The sequence below is a fragment of the Andrographis paniculata genome, unplaced genomic scaffold (genome assembly GCF_009805555.1).
Source record: "Andrographis paniculata isolate CXL003 unplaced genomic scaffold, ASM980555v1 Contig37END, whole genome shotgun sequence".
NCBI classification, from domain to species: domain Eukaryota; kingdom Viridiplantae; phylum Streptophyta; class Magnoliopsida; order Lamiales; family Acanthaceae; genus Andrographis; species Andrographis paniculata.
Genome location: NW_026137570.1, coordinates 146,338 through 167,292, shown reverse-complemented (window position 1 = coordinate 167,292; position 20,955 = coordinate 146,338). Strand labels below are relative to the sequence as shown.

The 20,955-nt window shown below is 39.4% G+C and overlaps 4 protein-coding genes across 6 annotated transcripts; 3 read left to right on the top strand and 1 right to left on the bottom strand.

Moving 5' to 3' along the window:
- The first annotated feature begins 74 nt into the window (after positions 1-74).
- On the top strand, positions 75-4,000 carry LOC127250256 (mitochondrial carrier protein CoAc1). Its single transcript, XM_051273435.1, has 8 exons — positions 75-814; positions 889-1,084; positions 1,723-1,808; positions 1,899-2,106; positions 2,203-2,335; positions 2,601-2,785; positions 2,874-2,993; positions 3,070-4,000. Exons 2-8 carry the CDS (start codon positions 893-895, stop codon positions 3,175-3,177), a joined length of 1,032 nt encoding a protein of 343 aa, XP_051129392.1. The 5' UTR covers positions 75-814; positions 889-892; the 3' UTR covers positions 3,178-4,000.
- LOC127250416 (uncharacterized) lies at positions 3,438-4,062 on the top strand. The gene has a single exon (XM_051273699.1). The coding sequence runs from the start codon at positions 3,438-3,440 to the stop codon at positions 3,873-3,875; it is 438 nt and encodes a 145-aa protein (XP_051129656.1). The 3' UTR covers positions 3,876-4,062.
- A 5,118-nt stretch (positions 4,063-9,180) lies between these two features.
- LOC127250259 (ylmG homolog protein 2, chloroplastic) lies at positions 9,181-20,914 on the bottom strand. Of its 3 annotated transcripts, none has more exons than XM_051273438.1 (6): positions 20,528-20,914; positions 20,126-20,325; positions 18,825-20,023; positions 16,112-18,373; positions 15,806-15,886; positions 9,181-9,619 (listed from the first exon to the last, which is right to left on the bottom strand). In XM_051273438.1, exons 1-3 carry the CDS (start codon positions 20,834-20,836, stop codon positions 19,747-19,749), a joined length of 786 nt encoding a protein of 261 aa, XP_051129395.1. In that variant the 5' UTR covers positions 20,837-20,914; the 3' UTR covers positions 9,181-9,619; positions 15,806-15,886; positions 16,112-18,373; positions 18,825-19,746. The 3 variants fall into 3 exon arrangements, with proteins under 3 accessions (XP_051129395.1, XP_051129394.1, XP_051129396.1); XM_051273437.1 differs by having other exon boundaries at positions 9,181-9,549; XM_051273439.1 differs by having other exon boundaries at positions 9,181-9,536.
- Positions 18,141-19,714, top strand: LOC127250260 (uncharacterized). Its single transcript, XM_051273443.1, has 2 exons — positions 18,141-18,283; positions 18,852-19,714. The coding sequence occupies exons 1-2, from the start codon at positions 18,205-18,207 to the stop codon at positions 19,478-19,480; spliced, it is 708 nt and encodes a 235-aa protein (XP_051129400.1). The 5' UTR covers positions 18,141-18,204; the 3' UTR covers positions 19,481-19,714.
- Positions 20,915-20,955: the final 41 nt, after the last annotated feature.

Here is a 20,955-nt window from a genome sequence, read left to right as displayed (position 1 = left end):
CTAATGTGTATTTAGGGGGCCGGCCGGTTCAATATCCTTCTCGATCGATCCAATTATTTTGAAGAAATCAGCCAGCCATGGCTGCTCTCGATTAATTAATATCCTTGATAGATGGATCCGTATGAACATTTTGAAAGTCGTTGCTTTGCTTGCCTGCGAGTCGCACTCCCAGGATAGATCACATCACACCACACCTTCACAGGTCTCCCGTTTTTTTGCCATTTTCCAAGGGCATTTCTTCGTTACTTGCTGCGTCTTTCATCCCTTCCTCCCAATTTTCGTCTCTGCAAATTTGGAGCACTCCTTCTTTGCATCGCCCCCATTGCCATTGCCATTCTTTCCAGCAGCTTTGTGTTTTCAAGAAAAAGCCGTCCAGAGAGGGGAGGGGACGGCAGGGCTTTTCTTGATTCAACACAATTCTGGCTTCTGGTTCGCCGCCTTCCTTGACGCTAGAGGGTTTTTCACCTATCTCCGCATCTAACGAATGATATACTTTGCAACATTGATATTGACTCTTCTGTGCATTCCTTGTCAGGATCTTTATAATTACAATTCACAATTGATAACCGATCGTTTCCTGCCAAAATTCTGCTCCTTGCATTGAGTTCTCTCGTGCATTATGTTGATTAGGTTTTAAGAGGTGAAGGTGTTGGTTGCTGTCTTCCTCCTTGATTGATGTATCTTGTTTTCACTCGAGTGGAGGATTGGCTTGCGAACACTGAGTTTGTTCTCGGGCCACTGATAGGGCAGCGGGTCATTTGCTTCTGTATTCCGACGAGGGATAGGTGGGATAAGGAGTTTTACCGATTGCAGGGTGGGTAGTAAAGTTGTGCGGGATATTTGAAAAATAAGGGAAAGCCGATTCTTCATTGACTGTGTGAAATTCAGGAACATGGCTTCTCCACAAGGGCCTACTCTTGCATCGAATGTGACAAGGCTGGCTGATGGTTCCTCGGCTCATGAAGATGTCAAGTATATTGATAATGTTCCTGTGTATGTTAGGGAGTTATTGGCTGGAGGTGCTGCTGGTGCAATTGCTAAAACTGCAGTTGCTCCATTGGAACGGATCAAAATACTTTTTCAGGTTACTGCAATAGAGAATACTTTACTATTTTTTAGTTGATCAAGTGAATCGAGTCTGCATCATTTGATGCATATTGAGTTGTCCTTAAATTTCAAAGCCTGCATGTGCATCTATGTGGTGTTCAAGATACTTGGATCACTCTTGCAGTGGAGTTTCCAGTGCCAACAAATTGTTTATTTTTTCTTTATTTGTGCATTTATTGACACCTTTTTGGCTACGTTACTTTTCTATTTTACTGCTTGATTATTTGCTTCAACATTCTTGTACATTGTTTCAAAAAATTGGAAATGTTTGAGATATGCAATAGAATCTAGCTAAAGCATAACTATCTGTGTTGAGGTGTTTGAACATTTTCTGCAAAATTGTGTTACGTGTGTGTGCCACTGAATTTTTATCGGTTTGGTGCCTCTAGGTATTATTTATATATAACAGAATGTGATGTCTTGTATGGCATATCGCTGATTCTAGCAATAAACCTGCATTATACTGATTAATAGACATGGTTTCTAGCAGTTTACAGTTACTCATTCAAATATGGACCCGTTAAGTTTCAAGTTAATATATTAGTATGGGCCAGGGAGACTATGAGTAGGTACATCTTGATAAATGTTGCTAATGTTCTTATTTTGTTTTTCTAGACTAGGACTCATGGCTTTCACTCTCTTGGGATCTATAGTTCTCTAAGAAAGCTCCTGAAGGATGAAGGTGTTGCAGGCTTCTACAAGTAAGTTTTGGCCATTTATTATTGATTATTGTTCTTTTAGAATTTTGAGAGAATGATTATAGATCTGGCCTTTTTTTTGTGAGTGCTCAGAGGGAATGGAGCAAGCGTTCTCCGGATTGTTCCATATGCAGCATTACACTTTATGACTTATGAGCAATATCGCTTGTGGATTTTAGATAACTACTATGCCTTAGGGGAAGGTCCTGTTGTGGATCTTTTGGCTGGTTCTGCTGCTGGTGGAACTGCAGTTTTATGCACTTATCCATTAGATTTGGCTCGCACCAAGCTCGCTTACCAGGTTCTTAGTGCATTTAAGATATTATTTTGTGCTTTATGGACCCATTACAATAAGGTTTGGGTGGAACTTCAACCAATATACACCTCCTCTTTTAAGATTGTAGACAAAAGCAGAAATTTGAAGCATGGGATGGGACAATTAAATTCTGTTCCAGCTTATACTGGAATTAAAAATGTGGTTGGGAGAGTCTACCAAGATGGGGGTGTACGTGCACTCTATCGAGGCATAGGTACACACAGATCTGCATTGGTTTCATTGATCAATTTGATAGTTTCATTATAGAACATTCACTTTTTACAAGCCCATTGACCAGCAGGACTAGCAACCTTTCATGATTTGTTGCACAATGCCATAGTTTACATACACACACATGCAATGCTTATTTTACATCTGATTGTTTTGGGGAAGTCTAAAATAACTGCATGATTGTTGACAACACAGAATTTGTCTTGCTTGTTGAGTAATCAATAATGTGATTGGGTTGTTGGGTTCAGGTCCAACACTGATTGGTATTCTTCCATATGCTGGCCTGAAGTTCTATGTTTATGAGGAGCTGAAAAGACACGTACCCGAAGAGCACCAGAGTTCAATTGCAATGCGATTGTGTTGTGGGGCTCTGGCGGGATTGTTCGGGCAGACTTTCACATATCCATTAGATGTTGTCAGGAGGCAAATGCAGGTTGGTGCACTTAACATACTAGTGATGTAATTAATCAAATTCATTGCTGCGCCCGTTGAGTTAGTAATTTACAACCTGTTTGTTTTAGGCTGAGTCTTCACTACAAGGTGGCATGAGATATAGAAGCACATTTGAGGGGCTGGCTTCCATAGTTCGCAATCAAGGTTGGAGGCAATTGTTTGCAGGCCTGAGTGTCAATTATATCAAGGTAATCACTGTCTCTGCCGATGCATGTTTGAATCTGATTAACTTTGTTTGATTGATGTTTACCATATGTTATGTAGATTGTTCCATCAGTTGCAATTGGTTTCACTGCATACGATATGATGAAGGCCCGCCTCCACATACCGCCTCGCCAAAAATCATCAGCAACAGCGACATCTACAGCATAAGCCAGAATTGATTATCGTTAGTATTGTAATACTGCTTAAGACGATTTGCCAAACATATTCTTTGATTTTTATATGGTAGACAAAACATTTCTTCAATAGCTTAGTGCAATACAAATCCATTGTATTTATTTATGGGCCTGCACTGGCTTGGAATTAAGGTGTAGGGATTGAAAGGCTTGGAATTTTTGCAATCTTATTGGATAAGCTTATCTATCAGACAGTGGCTGGCAGCCTGCCACATAAGCACGGATCTCTCCACCATGTATGGCTTTGCTTTGGCTCTATCTATCGCTGCAAAAAGTCTTCAAAACCTGAAGGAGCCACGAAAGAGATTCACGAGAGAAATGGCCTCTGCCGCTTCAATGTCGATGGCCTTGGCGGTCCAGAACAGGGTTTCTTCACTCCCGGCTTCAGAGGTGTTGCCGAAGCTGCCAGTTAGCATGAAGAAGGTGAGGCCCCATATTGTTTTGAAGCAGTCAAAAGCCAAAGCTTCGTTGAAGGAGATGGCAGCGGCAAGAATGAGCGCGGCTATGGTGGCAGCGTGGATGGTGGTGCCGGAGATGGCGCAGGCAGCGGATGGCTTGACGCCGTCGCTGCAGAATTTCCTGCTGAGCATTGCTGCTGGAGGGGTTGTGCTTGGAGCTATTGCCGGTGCTGTTATTGGTGTCTCTAACTTTGATCCCATCAGGAGAGCTTGATTCATGAGCCTGTCCAATTTGAGGAGAATGCATATTGTTTTATTGCGTTGCATTGCAAAGCAAAACAAACATACATGGTTCTTCTGGTAGTTTTATGAGATCGAGGAGCTGATTTGATTTGGTAATGGCTCATACTGTCGCACCAAAACTTCAATTCAGCAACAATTTAATTTGTGATTGTCTGTCACTGACTTTCGTTCCCGTCCGTCCATCCATCCATCCATCCTTGCATTGCTTCACCCTCTACCCAACCTGATTTACATCAATCATATATGCATATGTATGATTGGAAATGAAGATATAATCGATCGGGTTATGTGTAGCAGCACCACAGCAGCAGTACTTGGTTTTACAAACCTCAAGATATACAGTATATGATTGCGGCGGCGGCGGCTATTACGTCCACTTACAAAACAATACTAACTCAAATTGCTGGTACATGAGCTTGCTATATATCTTCCTTCGGCCGGCAAATATGGCGGAATTAATATGCTCCTAGGATCAGTTTTTTGTTTTTTTTAACCCGACCCCACGAAGACCGGTCTATTCGGGTCGGGTTTGTAAGTCGTATATAATACTCCGTTGACAGCTGGCGCAATGTGAAAGACCTTAAATTACATTCTATGCTCACGTTTTCCACACTCTTTTTTCGAACCGTTCACCAAAAAATCTCTACAGGCAACATGAGAAGCCCGCTGAAGAAGAAGACATTGACGGCGAATCGTTGACGGAATCATCTGCGCTGTGGGAGACGAAGCCGCTGAAGAAAGGAAGAGGGCGAATTCTTACTGGCGGCTTGTCTTGCTGGGTTTCCTGGTTTTCTTTTTTGGAAATCTGTTGTTTGTGTAGTCCTGTCCTTGTGTGTGGTTGTGCTCTGGTTTTGGTATTCAATTTTCCGTTGGGGCGTGACTCTGGTTCGATGATTTGGGCGTTGGTTTAGGAGAATGGCGATGCGTGGGTATAAATTGCGTATCCTCTGATTCAATTTTAGGGTTTTAGTAAAATCTTTGAACTCATGTGTTTATGTGTTGCGTGTCCGTCGGATGTGACGGAGTTCCGATGAATATAAAAATATGTGGGCGTTCCTAAATTAGTGACATGCGTAGTTCATTTTCAATTGAGATTGTTGTATTGTTAATATCTGTAATTCATGAGTATTCGCATTATTACGCATTCCGAGCCGTGAAATAGCATGATAGAAATATTAATATAATTTGGCATTTGTTCTTCTATCTTGTAATTTATAAACTGTTCTGATAATTCAGTTTGGATAAACACTTGGTTTACCATCAGTGACTGTTTTCTTCAACAAGTATATGCCTAAAGAAAGTGGCCTCTGATTATTGCGGATCCTATTAGTCACACAAGTCCTGTTGAGTCTGGCCCCTTGGATTTAGTTGAGGTTTTGGTGGTAGCTTAAACTTCTTCTGAGGCAATGAAGTTATGAGATTTGGAAGAAACCAAATAATTTTTGTCTACTCCACTGTATTTTGCATTGCATCAGGTTCTTAATTGCACATTTGAATTTGAATGTTTGCCCTGATTACCTTCCAATTCAATTTAAAATATACTTTGTTCAGTATAGGGCTCTGGTTACTGAATCAAAATGTGAATGTTTATATAATTTTACTACTATAAATTGCTGCCACATTTCACTGCCATTAATTTTGGTATTAATATGTTTCTCAAGTTAGTTGATGCAATTTTTTTCCCTCAAACTTTTGTTGCTGCTATGTGCTTTACTTTACCAGAGATGAACATCTTGGCTGTTGAATTTTATATTCAAAGCTACAATTTGCTTGAAGGTCTCTTTCCTTAGAACTCTAGAAGAGACGTGCCTTTTTGTGCAGTGGAGTTTGCTATTTGAATGTGTATCTCGGCTTTTATCTCTTGGTTTAATTGAAACATTTGTTTGCTTTTAAAGCCATTTGAGCAATGCAGTTATGTCAGACTTGAACTTATGATATTTTGGATCATTCTTTGTTGATTATACAGTATACTTCTGCTGAATACATTTTCTATGTTCAAATTTTAAATTTCTCTATTTCTGCCAATGCTACGTCTCTTCTAATTGGGCTTGCGTAGATCTTGGTGATGCAACATCCACTGGGGATTCTTCGCATCATGAGTAGGTCTTTTCCTCATACTTACACTCAACCTTGCACATATTTCCTGCAGGCTACTGCCAAGGTTCCTGATACGCAGGTAATAACTGAGCATCCTGTAGTTAGGTATTCAATTGATTGTTCAAATATTTAACTTCATGAATACATGATTGCTAACCAATCATTGGCTATATCAGGATTCTATAGCAATTGGCATCGCATCTTAATATAATGCTATCTTACTAGGTTTCTGCTGAAAGATATATATATATATATATATTTCACCTTTATCCAATCTCTGGGTTGAAGCGACTTTATATGGTCCACAATCTCCTGGAGGACATGAAATTATTTGGGGTCTTATCAAAGGTCTAAAAACTAACGCCACCAACATTTATTTTGTCATAATTTTTGGGTATGTTTTTCAAATTCATTCTTTCATATTTATGATCTTTCTTTTTATCTTGAGTCTTTTGGACTCAAGTGTTTCGTTATAAAGTTTGTTTTGTGAATTTTGATATATTTGATCTGTCAGTTTGTTATTTTTTATCTAGTTATTCTGACATCTCACTTTCCTTTTCTTTTTGTGAATATTAACATGCCTATGTGTTGTGTAACTAGGAGGTTCTGATGGTTCAGTTGCTCAATAAACTCTTAGGAGATTACTTATGGGATTCTTGCAACGTACACAAAACAAGTCAGGTGTTGATAAATGAATATTTTATTTCAACATCTAAATAATTAGTGATTTTAAAGATCCCATTTTAATTTTCGGTTATGAATTCCTGGGATGAACAACAGATCAAATTAGAAGAACTGAGTAATTTTCTTGGCTGCGTGCTGGAGTTGGCTCTTCGTTTGGCACCACCATTGTGGTGCACTCACCCATGTTCCGCATCGTTTTTATTTTATTTTATATGCTGTGGGAGGTTTATGTGGCCTTAGTTTGAGATGCTGATTGCATTGTGTGACATGTTCATTATTGTGGAGAAAATGGGCATGTCTTCAATTCTATTAAGGCAAATATTATAAAAGCTAAAATTTTCTTTTAGATTATGGATAACATCTAGAGGTGATTGTTTTTCAATGTTCATTGTGTGCCCAATCTATTGATTGAGAGTTACATGCTTTTCATCTGCATTTATATTCGCCCTAATGGTACAGAACCTTTATTATTTAAGAACTTCGCTGAACATTTTACTGATTCAATATTCTCTAGTTGCAGCTTTGAACACAACACTATGTGGTGGTGGTATGAAGGTTGTGCCAATGATTTTTACAATACAACCACATCTAAGAAGCACTGTCCTTTATATACAAGCTCTGTATTAATTATCAAAAACCGAGCAGCATTGAAAGACTATTGCAGAAAGAACATAATATTGTGGACTGTGGTGCACTGCCCACTGCCCAGTTGTGTTCACCATGGAGCTGCAACGAGGTAGGTGGATTCATCTGTTTGATTTAAGTGGTGGCAATATCTGTTAGATGAGTAAAATATTATGGCTGTCATTTTTAATTAACATTTATTTTTTGTGGTATTGGTGGAGAGAAGTGTGTTGTGGAGGTGCCCGCGGTCACATCACATGGTGATATTGTTCACTTTTACTTGTCTATGGCCCTGCCCTTAATGGATGGACGGATGGGTTGCATGCCTCTATGCTTTTTCTGGTTAAACTTATTTTACTGATCAGCAGGTTATCCTCCACTCTAAATTTTACTAGTATTTAAATTAGCACTCACTCTATTATAATTCAGTAAATTTTAATTAATAAAATAAGTATCAAAGTTTCCTGTGCTTTGCACTAATTGGTTTTATGTAAAAAAATAAATTATTACTTGAATTAAATTGTTACACCTACGAAAATACGCCAAGCCCGAAGATGTCAAAAGCTGGACCTGTCTCCTACATAAATGTGGGCTTCGACCGAGACCAAGATGGGCCTATCGAGCCTAGCGCAGTGTGCTGGGAGTGCCATGCATATGCCGAGAGAATTCTAGTGCTGGAACAAGAGAATGGGCCTCAGCCGAAAGCACAATGAGCTTGCAAAAACTGTGTATAATATCTGGGCCTACGCAAACATTCTACCGGACCTCTTTGAACACAGCCGAGAGCATTATGGGCCTGTCAGCAAAGAGCTGACAGCACAATGGGCTTGGCCTGACATTTTGCTGTGCATCTAAAGATTGGGCCGACAGGCTTCTGGGAATGTCGGCATCAAGTCGACAAGAAAGTGGCAAGGGCCGACATGTCTGTGGATTGTCAGAACTTATCCGTTGGCTGTCGGGAATACAAAGACATTTTTCTGATCAGCGCCGTCAACTTACTGGGCCTGTCGGCAATTCAATGACAATATCATGGGCCTGCACTATCTTTTGTTTGGGCCTGCACTGCAATTTACTGACCCAATTGGCCTGCACCGTGGGCTTGGTCTGAAATTTTGTTGGGCGTCAAAAGATTGGGCCGAAAAAGTTCTGGGCTGTCGGCATTAAGCCGACAAGAGAGAGGCAAGGCCCGACATGTTCGTAGATTGTCGGCAATACACAAACATTATTCTGATCTGCGCCGTCAATTTATTGGGCCTGTCGGCAATACAATGACAATGTCATAGGCCTGCTTCGTCATTTGTTTGGGCCTAATCTGCCATTATTTGGCCCAATTGCCCTGCACTGCAAATGGTTTGGGCCTGCGATGCAATTTACTGGCCCAATTGATCTGGGCCGCCAGTTGACTGAGACTGTCAGCTAAAAGCCGGCATAATTATGAACATGTCGGCAGTAAGCCGACAAAAATTATGCTGCCGTTGACAACTTCCTACGCTTGTCAGCAATACGCCGACAACAAATCGGGCCTTTATCAATCTTCTTAGGAATTTATTGCCTGCGCCGTCATTTTCCCGGGCCTGTCGGCAGTTAATGGTCAAGATTATGGGCGTGCGTCCCCATTGTTTGGGCTGATCTATCATTTTTCTGAGCTGCACTGCTATTTCACTGGGCCCATTGGCTATTTTAATACATTCTAAACGGAGACCACAACATAGGCCCACACTAACACTATCTAGCCGACGAAATTCTGCGCTCGAACCTACACACTTTTCCGGGGCGGGACGTTTTAACCATCTGGTCCTGATGGATGGGCAGACAACAGTTTGGGCTTACAATAAAACATGGATGCATAAACTGGGCTAACAGATACGGGCAATGTCATAAACTACATCACCTAAAATCAGTATAAATAACATTGAATGCCTCATCTCGTCCAGCTGCTTGATCATAGATGTATATTCAACGGATGTAGAGCAATCATGCAATAGGATTCGCATAGGGCCACTCAAGAGAGAAATGGCATCTAAGAAGGTTCCTAAAGCTTACCAGATTGACAGATAGAGCCGCTTCCTTTTAGACCTGTGGTGTGAAGAGCTTATTCGATCAAATTATGATACAGTCGTCATTCTTTGCAGAAATGATGCAGGACCGGCCACATCAAAGTGGAAATTTCCAACATTTCTTCATCTTTCAGTGGCAGTAGGGAGTGCCCAGCCGCTTCTATGAGGTCCTGTGCTGACTGCCTTCAGATCCAGGAAGAAATTTTGAATGAAGTACAAGTAAAACCATCAAGGAACTACTATGCTTCCAAAACTATACATCATCAAGCCAGAACAATGCAAGATTGATAAGAATACAAATACAATGGTTGAGAACAATAACAGAATAACCAGTAGGTATTATATCACATATTTACTAAACGGCCTTTCTCATTCTGATTTTAATTTAAGGAAGATGTTTAAACCATGAATGCCTTCCAAAAATGAATATATAAGGAAAGTTGGAACAAGATGCATGAGAATTCAAGAAGCAAAAAACAATGAATTTAACTAACAAAAAGAATTCAAGAAAGCAAAAAATGAAAAAATAAAAAAAATTCAAGAAGCAACCACACATTTCAATGTTGCATCACATGCAAAAGGCTGCCTATTTTCACTAACGAGTAACAAGAAAGTATAAACAGTTAATTTGGTTTAAGCAATCCTCTATCCTAGATTACAGATTGATATGCTCGATAAGCAAGTAGTAGCAGAAGAGTTAAAAACAATACCTTGTCATGAAGTCCTCTTGAAATTCTCTGAGTTGCCTGGCAGATAGCTTAATTAGCTTCTTTGCACTCTTCAAAAGTCAACTAGATTATATAACATACTTGAATGAGAATCAGATTCAACAGTGAGTAAAAATATAAATGAAGCAATAAAATTCAGGCAAAAAGGTTTCACTTACTCCATCACTCCCTGATCTCCTTGTCCTAGAAGTTATGTACCAGGCACCATTTTCACCACGATAAGAAACAAAAGAGCTTTGAAAATGGAAGCATGTGAGTGGGGCTGACTCCTTGTTGAGCTAGTCTGGTAATTGTCATTTCTTTGAGACATATGCGTATTCTTCTTCTCTACAACAGGGTAGATCAGGGTGTGTTTGTTTGATGGTTTGGATTTTGGATTGGGATTTGAATAGTAAAATATTTGAATTTGAATAATTGTGTTGTATCATGTGATATAAATAAGAATTGATGTGATATTTTGGATGTAAAATTGATTTTTAGTATAATATAAAAAATGAAAAATAAATGTTTGATTTGATGTTTTTTGAGAGAAAATTTTGTGAGAATGTAGAAATCCCACAAAGTCCCTCAAACAAACACACCATAAGTCTATCACTCCCATCAGTCTAAACAAACATTAGGACCAACTAAATAGTATAATTACGATTAAAAAAATTATGAATTATAAAGGTTAAAATATTATTAAAGTATAAGATTATATTTCTGAAAAAGAAAAGACAAATAAGGTGGTACTGACGAAAATGGTGGGTCGGAGGAGTAACACTTAAAGAGTAATATCCCATTGCAAAACATTGTTGTTGGGATTTTACAGAAACAAGCAGTCTTTGAGATTTGGCCAATAGCTATAAACAGGTAGTAATATTAGAGCTCATAGAGACAAATAACATCTAACAATTTCATTAAGGACTAGTAGACTATTCTTCACATACCATTTCACAAACACAGGAATGCAGAAAATAGAATGATTTTTTTATTCTACAATTTGATTATAAATGTGTCAGAATTAATATTGTAAAATTTATATCACAATATTCGAATGCACCGACATACTTGTGAAAATCTTTGATAAGACAAATCATCTAAAAACTATACAATTATCTTGCATAACTATACTTCAAATCTTTGGAGAGTCTATGGCATTTATCAAAATATAAACTGTTTCTACTAGTTAACTATATGATATTTTGAGCTCAAATTAACTAAGTCTTCCATGAACTGTAGCAAATGTTTCAATCCCATAAAAAAGCTAGAAATGGTAAGGGCAGTCCACAGCAAAAAGCATTTTTCCATCGCTTGTTGCAACTGAAATACAATGAGAGGCAAGCAAAGAGCGTTTGTTTCCGATGTAATCTTCCTTTTCATGTTTTACACGAGTGCCCTCAGAGTACTTAAGAGTTCTATTAATGGAAGAGGGAGATTCGAAGGATGGGGAAATACTAGACATGATGGGGGATGCAACCATTGATCTAAGAAGAGGCTCCAGCTAAAGATGAATCAAACTTGTGAAATTTACCTCTATACTCGAAGGCGGGCTCTACGGGACCTCGTACTGTGAGAGTTAAAGGAATTTTGCGGAAAGAAAGTGTGATTGTTTTGATTTCCATCGGAACAACCCACAATTGCATCCCGCACTCAATCGCAACAGATATGAGATTAGTGATAGAGCCTATAGGCAAATTCGGAGTCACACTAGGGGATAGGAAACATTTGGAATGCCGAGGAGTATGTCTAGGCTAATGGGTTAACTTGGAAGGATGCATGGTCCAAGTGATTGCTACAGTTTTCCCTTGGTGGGGTGGATGTGATATTGGAAGTTGCATAGCTAGAGATATTAGGGAACCCAACTCTTAGCCATTCCCAGATTCTTCGCACTACCCGGACAATTTTGTGTCATCATAATGGACTTGGCATAGTGTTTGATGGTACGAAGAGATGGTGCAACAACTGTTTAGATCAATACCCCCGAAACCTTGGTAAAGACATACACAGAGGTGTTTAGTGAGCCCACTGAACTTCCTCCAACCATATTGATGGACTGTTGTATCATTTTATAGGATGGAGCAAAGCCAATCTCCATTCATCCCGACCGTTATGGGCATGTGCAGAAGGACGGAATTGATCGAAATGGAAGATATGTTGCACGCAAACATCAATAGGCTATGCTTAAATCCATTCTCAAGCCATGTGTTGCTCGTAAAGAAAAAAAATGGTAATTGGCTGTTTTTTATCGACTATCGAGAACTAAAAAGATTACCATTCAAAATAAATATATGGTCCGGTGTTATCCAAGAGAAGTTAGATGAGCTTACGGGTGCAATGGTTTTTTCAAATATTGATCTTTATTCTGGCTATCACCAAATTCGATTTGCATTATCTGATATACCAAAGACGGTATTCCGGACGCACAACGGCCATTATGAATCTCTAGAGATGTCCTTTTGCCCCAAGAATGCTCCGGTGACATTTTAGGCTACCATGAATGATCTATTTCGGCCACTCTTACAAAAGTTTGTCTTGGTTTTGAATTTTTGGTTGGATGTCCTGGCTTTCATTGATGATATACTTACTTATAGTCTTTCATGGGAAAGCCATCTTGGTCACTTATCTCGTGTTCTAGCGGTTTTGAAAGAAAATCAATAGAAAGCCAAAAAAAAAGAGGCTCTTTTCGGCTGCACTTTGGTGGAATACTTGAGTTACGTCGTATTAGAAAAGTAAGTGGCGGTGGACCCGGAGAAAGTTACAACAATAGTAAATTGGCCATTGACCGATTTCTAAATTGGTGAGAGAAGTAAGAGAATTTATCGGCCTTACACTACTTCAATTCTCATGGAAAGCCCCTACACAGGTTGCATTTGATGCCTTAAAAGGCTGCTCTTATGCCTAACTTCAATAGAACTTTACAATGGAGTGATGCACCAACAATAGGTGCTGTTATTATGCAAGATGAGAAGCCCATCGCCTATTTTAGTAAGTAGTTTAACAGATAGAACCCTCGTACGATCTGTTTATGAGAATGAACTGACGGGTCTTGTTATTGCGATTAAGCATTGACATCCTTATCTAATTGGCTAAAAGTTCACAATGCGTACATATCATTATAGCCTAAAATACTTGCTCACACAATGAATTGCTACCCCTCCACAGCAAGCGTATTAGGATACTATTTAAATATCATCTATAAACCGGGCCGAGTCAATTTTGGGGTTGATTCTTTGCCGCGGGCAGTGCGGAGGGAAGGGAGTTAGGAGCCATTAGCAACACACCCACATGGCTAGCCTAAAATACTTGCTCACACAATGTATTGTTAATCATTCACAAGCATGGATGGCCAAACTATCAGGGGGCGTTCGGTACAGATAAATAAATGAAAATAACTTTATTTCTTAAGACTGTTGAGAATTAAATAATTATTTATTCTCTAATTTCATTTTTCTACCATATAGAGAAAAACGGAAAATTAATAATTGAAAGTATGGTGATCTTAAATTTTTCTTTTTTTTCCTACTATTTCACTTCTATAAATATTTTAAGAAATAAATTTTGTTTACTTAACAATTTTATTTACTATTTGACTAATATATATTTTTTTATAATAAAAATAATTTTAATTTATAAAATATTGTATCTAAACAACTATTTAAATGAAAAAATCAAAATTAAAATTAATTAAAATAAAACAAATAAAAAAACCACTAACTAAATATATCAATATTTATTTGTTAAAATATTTTTTATTCGATTCACCGTTTTGTTATCAATCATTTTGTTCCTTTTGAAATTTCTATGTTATCAATTCTCTGATGAATTTTATTTCTTTCGCAATTCCATTATCTAATATCATTTTTTACAGCAATTTCATTCTCTGTACCGAACGCGCACCCTTAGGTACTCTTTCGAACCATTCATAAGGCGGGCGGAGTCAATTCTCCATTTGATTCTTGGTCACGGCACAACGAGGAAGGAGGGGAGTTGGGAGCCATTGGCTTACCCACACAACTAGGTTGGAAGAAGATACATAATGAGCAATGTAAAGACCATTCAATCTAAACAATCCTAGAAGAGTTATAAAATCGAAGCATAATGCAAGGTAACTAAATGGATCGATGGCCAATTGCTTCTTTAATGTGGGTTGGTCATTCCAAAAGGTCCTAAATGGATTTAACAACTGCTATGTGAGTTTCACTCTACCCCGGGTGGAGGACATGCAGGTGTTTATTGGACGTATCGTCATCTTCCTGCTAGTGTATATTGGCGGGGTATGTACCGCAAGGTATGAGATTATGTCCAATTGCATCTTTTGCCAAAAAACCAAATATAAAATGCCTTCTTCGACGGGTCTTCTATAATCGTAGCTAATTGCGACATTGATTTGGAAAGACATTTCAATGGACTTAATCATCCCATTGCCTAAGTCCCAAGGGTTCTCTTGTGTAAAGGTGGTGGTAGACAACACTTTATTCCTCTATGCATGACCTTTTCAACCTGTTTCACTGTTGAAATATTCACTAAAAAGGTGATGCACTTATATTGTGTACCACTTTAGATAGTTAGTGATCGAGATGTATTCTTAAGCACATTTTGAAACAAGCTTTTTAAGCTCCAAGGGACTACTCTCAAATTTAGTCAACATATCACCACAAGCCTATAAGCAAAGCAAAGGTACTAAATTGTATCTTGGAAATATATCTTCGGTGTTTTTTTTTTTTTTTTTTGTCAGAACAACCACAGAAATGGGTGAGTTTCCTTCCATGGGCGGAGTGTCGCAACAATACTATTAGATTGACCTTTTTTTCATGTCTCACAACTAAAAAGAGTAGTCGGGACCATCAAGTAGAATCCAGACTGCCCCCATAGTTTAGATATTTCTGACATTTTCTAATACCAAAGTGTGTGTTGGGAGAGCGAGAACAATAGGACGAGCGAGATGTAACCAAGTATTGACAAAGTGGCAAGGGCTTTCTAATTATAATGCCACTTGGATGGATGTCGAGGATTTGCATAGCCAATTTCCAAATTTCTGCCTTGAGGACAAGGATTTTCAGAGGGTGGAGTAGATATGGAACAACCAATGGCCCCGGTACCACTACGTGTCTATACACGATATAGAAAAGGGCACGTACGTCTAGTCGTTGCATTACCGTAATATTATTTATTATGTTAGTAAATGGATCAATTATTTGGTATTTCTAGTTTTTGTTATCTCTGCAAATTTTTTCTTAATCTTACATATAGTTAGATTTATAAGTTGATATAAGTAATTGGTAATTATGATTAGAGGGAATTATCCAAATAATTAGAGTGGGGCGGCTACAGCTAGACAGAGTAGATTGGTTCTTCTACTGAGTAAACTAGTTCTTAGGCTGTTGTGTATTCTTGTTTAACATACCCAATAGGCAAAAACAAAAGGTGAACCAGAGTTTAACATCCAGTGTGTTTCAATCTGAGAAAAACAGGGGAGGGAGGGAAAGAGGTAGAGAAACACAGAAGATACTTCCCATGCTTCCTCAAAACTAGTAAATTCATCTAAGCAAAAAGATATCAAAACTAATTAGAAGATTGATATCCTCATAAGCAAAAAGATATCAAAACAGTGTCTGTATTGTGTCAGCATGCCCTAAATACATGATCTCAATGATTAAGCAATCCTCTATCCTAGATTCAAGATTGATATACTCATAAGCAATCAGTAGCAGAAGAGTTAAAAACAATACCTTGTCATGAAGTCCTCTTGAAATTCTACAAGTTGCTTGGCAGATAGCTTGATTAACTTCTTTGCACTCTTCAAAAGCCAACTAAATTACACGACATTGTTGAATGATAATCAGATTCAACAGTGAGCAAAAATATAAATGAAACAAGAAAATTCAGGCAAAATAGTTCTACAGATAGCTGAATTTGCTTATTTGCACTCTTCAAAAATCAACTAGACTATACAACATAGATGAAGGGAAACAGATTCAACAGTGAACAAAAATTTAAATGAAACAAGAAAATTCAGGCAAAAAGGTTCCACTTACTCCATCACTCCCTAATCTTATTGCCCTAGAAGATCTGTACTAGCACCATTTGCACCACCATAAGAAAGAATAGAGCTTTAAAAAGTGAAGTATGTGACTGGGGCTGACTCATTGTTAAGTGTGACTGGTTATTGTCATATCTTTGAGGCATATGCCTACTCTTCACTACAAAAGGATAAATAAGTTCATCACTACCATCAATCTAAAGAAACATTACGACCAACATTTATATCAACATTCCAAAAGCCAAAACGTCAGGATCCTAACGGATGGCTCTTGAGTAGATCCGTGATGTTTTCCTGAATTCTCTTAACTCTCTTGCCCATTTCCGTCATCTTCTCATTATCAGATTTCAGCTCCTCAATTATTTGCCCCTTGGTCGATTAGACAGTAACTCTAGTTCAAGAAATACATAAGGATGGGGATTCATAGATGGCCCTTCAGCATAGCTGAAAAGGCTAGAATAGACCATGCTTGCCAAGGGGTGTGACAAAAAAAGGGATCATCAAATGGATCCCTTCCTCCAAAAAAGTTAGACTTCAAGCTCCTCCCCCCTCTTCTAAAACCACCAAAACTACCAAAAGGGCCACACCAAATCCAAAGAATGGATCTCTAGCTCCTTGCATTTTGCTTGGCTCCTAGATCTTCGAGAAAGAAATAAACAAATATTAACCCTTAAAGAGTAATATCGAATTGCAAAACATTGTTGCTGGGATTTTCCAGAAACAAGCAGTCTTAGAGGCTTGGAACATCCGATAGCTCAAAAACAGGTAATGTTTAACAAACACAGGAACACGGCAAATATAATTCTTCACATACTGTTTAACAAACACAACACAGCAAATATAATGTTTTGTATGTGTCAGAATTAATATTGTAAAATTTATAGCACAATATTTGAATGCACCAAGATACTGACTCGTGCAAATCATCTTACAACCATCCAATCACCGTGCATAACTACACCTCAAATCTTAGGAGACTTGGCATTTATCAGAGTATAAACTGTTACAACTAGTTAACTACATGATATTTAGAGCTCAAATTAACTAAGTCTGCCATCAACTGCAACAAATGTTTCAATACCATAAAAAAACTATCAATGGCAAGAGCAATAAATTTCCATAGCTTGGTGATGATACACAGAAACTCGTCGGCCACTTATGCCAGGATCAAACCGATCCAATTACCATGACAAAATTAGGTTAAAATCGCCTAATTGCTTAGAATCTTACACCCCAATTTTTTTCGCATTTTCAAATCCATACAACTTACCGATACAGCAATAAACAAGCAAAGAACAAAACGTTGTTACTTTTTCGAATAAAAAAATTACAAAAAAGCGTTTAATCCTCAATCTTATGAAACCGCCTTCTTCATGAGGATCGCAAACCCTAAGAAGAACTTAAAAACCTATCGACATGATGATCAAATTTGAGGACATATATAATACAGACAGTTTCTAAAAATCATCAATACATCATCAACTCCAACAAAAGAAGAATTAAATCTTAACCAAAATATCACGGAAGGAATAGTCGGCATACAACCATATTACGTAAAAAATGGAGAGTAATAGGTATAACCAGATGATCGTCGGGCTAGCAACAATTTCATTTTCAGAGGGGGAGGAGCAGCAAGATTTTCAGCGATCGCGGTTCCAAGGAGAGGTAGAAATCATGTCGCGCTCAAGGAGATGCGCCTTAAAGAAATGACAATCATTCATTACACCGTCCGAGTCGAGAGGAAGGCCTAGAAGGTTCTTGCAAAGGCTCCACGAGAACTAACTCTGCTGGGCTGAAGATATTACGCGATTAATGGGCTCAATATTACAAACAGACATATCTACACGTAAATTATCCCGTGTGTTTCGTTACATGTCTAGGTAAGTCTACCTTAGCTTTCTCTCTCCATCTCTCAAGTCTCACTACACAACAACACCCCGTCACCCCCAACGCATACGGCCTACCGTCTAAAGAGTAAAGACCATTCTCCACTCCACCCCCACCAAATCCACTCTATTCTACTCAATTGCTGCTGCTGCTGCTGCTGTTCTCTCTCTCTCTCCCCCTCTCCTCTCTCTGATTCCAGTAATGGCAAACCCTGTTCCTGCCTCCTCCTGCTTTTACCTCTTCCTTTTCCTCATTGCTGCTACTGCTGCTTGTGTTCGAAGTAAGACAGATCCCTTCTTCTCCAGTCCACATTCGTCTTGATCTTCTTGCAAGGAATTGAATTAATCGACATTCATAAATACATACGGACCTGCATCATATAGTATTTATTACTTCTTTATTTTCTTAATAATGCATTGCATTCATCTAATTCTTCCTGCATCTACTGCACTAACTGTTTGAATTACTTCTTGTTACGGTGCCCTCTTCTTGTTTGTTTCTTCTACTTTCTCTATTCAATACACACATCTGTGAAACAAGTTTTTGTGTCGGTTGTGTCGGTTCTTAACAGGTTTTTTATTTCTCAGGCCAGATCTGCTAATGGGATATATATATAATTATGTATATTCTTGCTTCTGGATTTTCAACTAGTAATTCTATCGTTACTGGTTGCTGGATTCACACACAAGCTTCTTAATCTCTAAAGATTCCATTTTTAATGAACTAGCATACACTAGCTGGCTAAGTGTTAATAAATAGCTCAGGCAATGTCTGCACATTTTTTTCAGAGAAAATCTATTTTTTCTTGGTGGAACTCTTACACGAACAGGATGATAATTGTTGATCAGGTGCAGATAGAGTCACGGACAACCCCGCCGATCAGCTGGTGGCAGCAATCAACAGCAACAGGACAGCAGGCAAATCATCTACCTTGTACAGCAACCCTGGCCTGGCATGCATTGCTCTTCAATACATCAAGGCCTTCCAGGGTGATTGTGGTGTCGTTGGGGGTCCCAAGGCCAAGAGACCTCCCGACTCTGAGTTTGCTCAAACCTTTGCTCCCAATTGCGGCGTCGAGGCCTCCACCCTTGCCCCAATCACAGGGAGGCTGCTCGGATGCCAGTCCAAGTATGTTAAACCCTCGGAAGCATTTTCAGAGATCCTGATGAAGAAGAACAGGAGCCTGGAGATCCTCTATAGCAAGAACCATACAGAGGTGGGTGCTGCCGTCAGCGGATCAGACGGTGGGGGGCCGTATTTCTGGTGTGTGCTGTTCAGTGGTGGGAAATCAAATAGCAGCTTCGTCCCTCAAGGAGGGGTGGCCAAGGTGACTGAGAAAGGTTGCTTTAGCGGTGCCCATGATGCTTGCAGCGGGGCTGTCGCTTTGTCCGCCGGATATCATGCTGTTTGGGGTGCCATTGCCACTGCTTTTGCTGTTGCCGCGGGTTTTGGGTTTGTTGCAATCTCAATGCAATGAGTTGCTGCACCTTGCACTTATGTAATCCCTGTTCTTTTATTCATTCGTCGATCACAGTTTGGTACATACGAAACATTTGTATTTGTATTTGTACTTGTATTCATTCATCACAAAAGAATTGAATTTGGAGTGTACAAGATAAGATAGATACACGAACCAGGGCTCAATTTTCAGTTCCCAACTTTCTTTTGGATTAAAAGAACATGTGTTAAACAAACAGGGGGGGATGGTGGATTGGAAAAAGCTCAAAGGGATGATGATCATGATCATAATGAAGCAGTGGAGCGGGGCTTTTTTGTGGCACTGTCACGAGAAAGAGCAAACCTCGTGATCCATTTCTTCTGGGAGGAAGTAAGGGGAGGAGAGGGAATAATAGCAGCTTGGTCTTGGCCATGGGGATCTGGAAGCTCACAGGGGAGAGCAGCAGCAGCGCTGGTGAAGGCATTCAAAACAAGGAATGCCAGTATAGGAGAGAGGTCCAGAGTCCCTCCGAGCGGCGGAATGATTCCCCGGAATATGTTCAAGTATGGATCACAGAGGGTGCTGCACAACACACCAACAACCAATCATTTACTTTAGCAGTATAACAACTATGTATCTATCTATCAAGACCAGAATCAATCCCAACTGCAATGCAGTGTTCACCTGAGAGGGCTGAGAACTGCAGCCGGGGCGTCGGGGAACCAAGTTAAAACTATCCTCACAATCAACAGCGTGTTGTAGATGTTCAAGAAATTCATTATCCCATTGCCGACCACCACTCCTGCCACGGAATCCCCCGGCAGAATCGCTGCAAATTTGTTATTGGACGTCGCGAGCAGATTCCGGCTCCCCCCGCCTGGGATCTTGAATTAACAAACCATCCATGCGCCCATGTTATGTTTTGCAGTGAGTGATGGGATTACATGAAAATTACTCAAGTTAAAACCAGAAACTTGAATAAACTCAACGATATGTATAGACATAGACCAAAAGAGATTCTTTTTTTGAATCTAAATCCGTGCGGAGATAAAGAAGATGGGGGGATTGCAGTTTACAACGACGAACCTGGCAGCAATCCTGAAGATAAGAAGGAAAGGACATCACTTTATCTAGAAGTGCATTCTGGGACCTCAGGGCATCCATCATTTTCAGGAGGTTATCAAGAGCAGCGCAGAAGGATTTGTGGACTTGACGGACAGCAGTAGCAGCAGCGTCTGAGTTGCGCTTCGAGGAGCTCAAAGGCTGTCCGAGAAATGGGGGGGAGATGTGGATGAGACTGAAAGGAGCGGAGGGGAATGGAAATATCAAAAGATTTGCAGGTGGGGCGGCGGCGGGCGGCATATCTTGGTAGGGAGAAAACGAAGACTCCTCCATGCCCCAATTCCAAACCGAAAATGAAGAAAATAATTTGGATTTGTTGGATAAGCTGCTGCTGTGCTGTGCTGATGATGAGTCCCGACTCTGAAGACCAACGAAAAAAGAAAACAAAAAAA